The sequence below is a fragment of the Gekko japonicus genome, unplaced genomic scaffold (genome assembly GCF_001447785.1).
Source record: "Gekko japonicus isolate JY-2015 unplaced genomic scaffold, Gekko_japonicus_V1.1 scaffold4343, whole genome shotgun sequence".
In the NCBI taxonomy this organism is placed as follows: Eukaryota; Metazoa; Chordata; class Lepidosauria; order Squamata; family Gekkonidae; genus Gekko; species Gekko japonicus.
Window position 1 is genome coordinate 83,560 of NW_015171630.1, and position 1,770 is coordinate 85,329.

At 56.9% G+C, this 1,770-nt stretch overlaps 1 protein-coding gene across 1 annotated transcript in view; it reads left to right on the forward strand.

The window, feature by feature from the left end:
- Window positions 1-464: 464 nt before the first annotated feature.
- The window catches only part of TMEM129 (transmembrane protein 129), an 8,026-nt gene continuing 6,720 nt past the window's right edge, over window positions 465-1,770 (forward strand). Inside the window, exon 1 of the mRNA XM_015419965.1 lies at window positions 465-696. Within this exon, the coding sequence (XP_015275451.1) occupies window positions 465-696 (232 nt within the window). The remainder of the gene's footprint in view (window positions 697-1,770) is intronic.

The following is a 1,770-nucleotide window of genomic DNA, read 5'->3' on the forward strand; positions in this document are numbered from 1 at the left end:
GGGGGAAAAACCTGTGAGCTGGAGGCTAAGAAACAGTCAGCTGGCTCACACTAACTCAGCTTAGAGGGAACACCCCTCCACATCAATGCTCCCTCTAAGCTATGGAGTCCTGTGAGCAAAAACTCTCCTTTGTTGAGCTCCTGGCATTATAGTTGAGAGCGAGCATTTTGGCCAGAACCAACAGGACCAACTACCAACCACCACCATAGGGGTGCCGGTAGGTTTCCCTGCCCCTTACAAATATATGTGGCCATAGTTAGGGTAGTAAAATGGTGACTAGCACCGAAAATTCCAGGGATTCCCCCCGTCCGGGAGGTGGCAACGCCCACAGGGAGGCGTTAGAAGCGCCCCACCCACCCCCGCTACCGGGCGGGGAGGCGGTTCTGAGGCGGGCGGGGCCGCGTCGAGGGCGTTTCTGAGGGAGAAAGGAGCCCCTCTATCGCCGGGGGGGGGTCTGCGAAGAGATGCCGCCACAGGTGCGCCCACCGCCCGTCCCCCCCCTCACCTGCCGGCCTGCTCGCTCCTCCAACGGCAAACCCTCAGCGCCTCTTCACGATTTGAAACGGGACCTCGGCTCGGCCGGGCCAATGAGAGGCCGCCGCCTCCAGGACGTCACGAATCACGTGCCCCGGCGCCTTCTGCGGGGGCTACTGGGCATGCGCCGGGGAGTCGGGACGTGGGCGGGGACTTGGGAGCGTAGGCGGGGCTCGGAGCAAAGAACAGTGCAAACTTAAGGGGAGTTACGCCAGCCTGAGCCCATTGAAAGGCGTAACCAGGGGTCATTTCGTATCTTATTAGCGTGACTTATTTGCATATGCCACACCCCCTGGTATCACCGGAAGTGTGTCAGAAGGCAGCACCCACCGCTCAGGCTCCACTGGACGGTTCTGGATTGCTAGCTGGGGGGGGGACTTGCAGATCTGTCCTGGCAGAGAAGGGAGAGCTTGTACCTGAATAAAACTTAAAGGTGCCACTGGACTGTTTTGGACGGGGCTCTGCAGCTGGGGGGCTCTGTAGCTTACCTGGCTGCTTCTTTCTCTGACTGAGGGCTGCTGGGAGCAGGGGGTGGGGCTTGTTGCATGTGCCCGCCCCCTGGGCTCTTTACTGCCGAAGCTCTGTTACTGTGTGCTTCTGCAGGAAATGACCCCTGGTTGCCTCATGATGGAGTGAGCTCCCACCTCTAGTTCCAGCTGCTGCCAACCTAGCAGTTTGAAAGCAAGAAATTGCAAGTAGATAAATAGGTACCACTTCGGTGGGAAGGTAACAGCATTCCATGCGCCTTGGTGTTTAGTCATGCCGGCCACATGACCACGAAAATGTCTTCGGACAGCGCTGGCTCTTCGGCGTTGAAACGGAGATGAGCACCGCAACCCTAGAGTCGGACTCGACCGGCTTTCGAGCAAGGCGCTGTAAAAAAAATTATAGCGTAGTATGCCCTGCTGAGCTCAGTGGGGTTTGCTTCCAAACAAGCCTGCACAGAAGCAGTTCTGCTTCGAAATAAACCCTGGGTCAACAGCAAAATTTGCAGCAGCCCTTGGAAACTTAAGAGTTGAGGCAGGTGGCATCTTAAGAACATAAGAGAAGCCAATGTTGGATCAGGCCAATGGCCCATCCAGTCCACTACTCTGTGTCATACAGTGGCCAAAAATACCAGTTGCCCTCAGGAGGTCCACTGGTGGGGCCAGGACACTAGAAGCCCCCCCCCCCAACACTGCTGCCAACCCTAGTTGCAAACAAAGCTTGCAAAGATACCATGCAAAGGTACCAAGG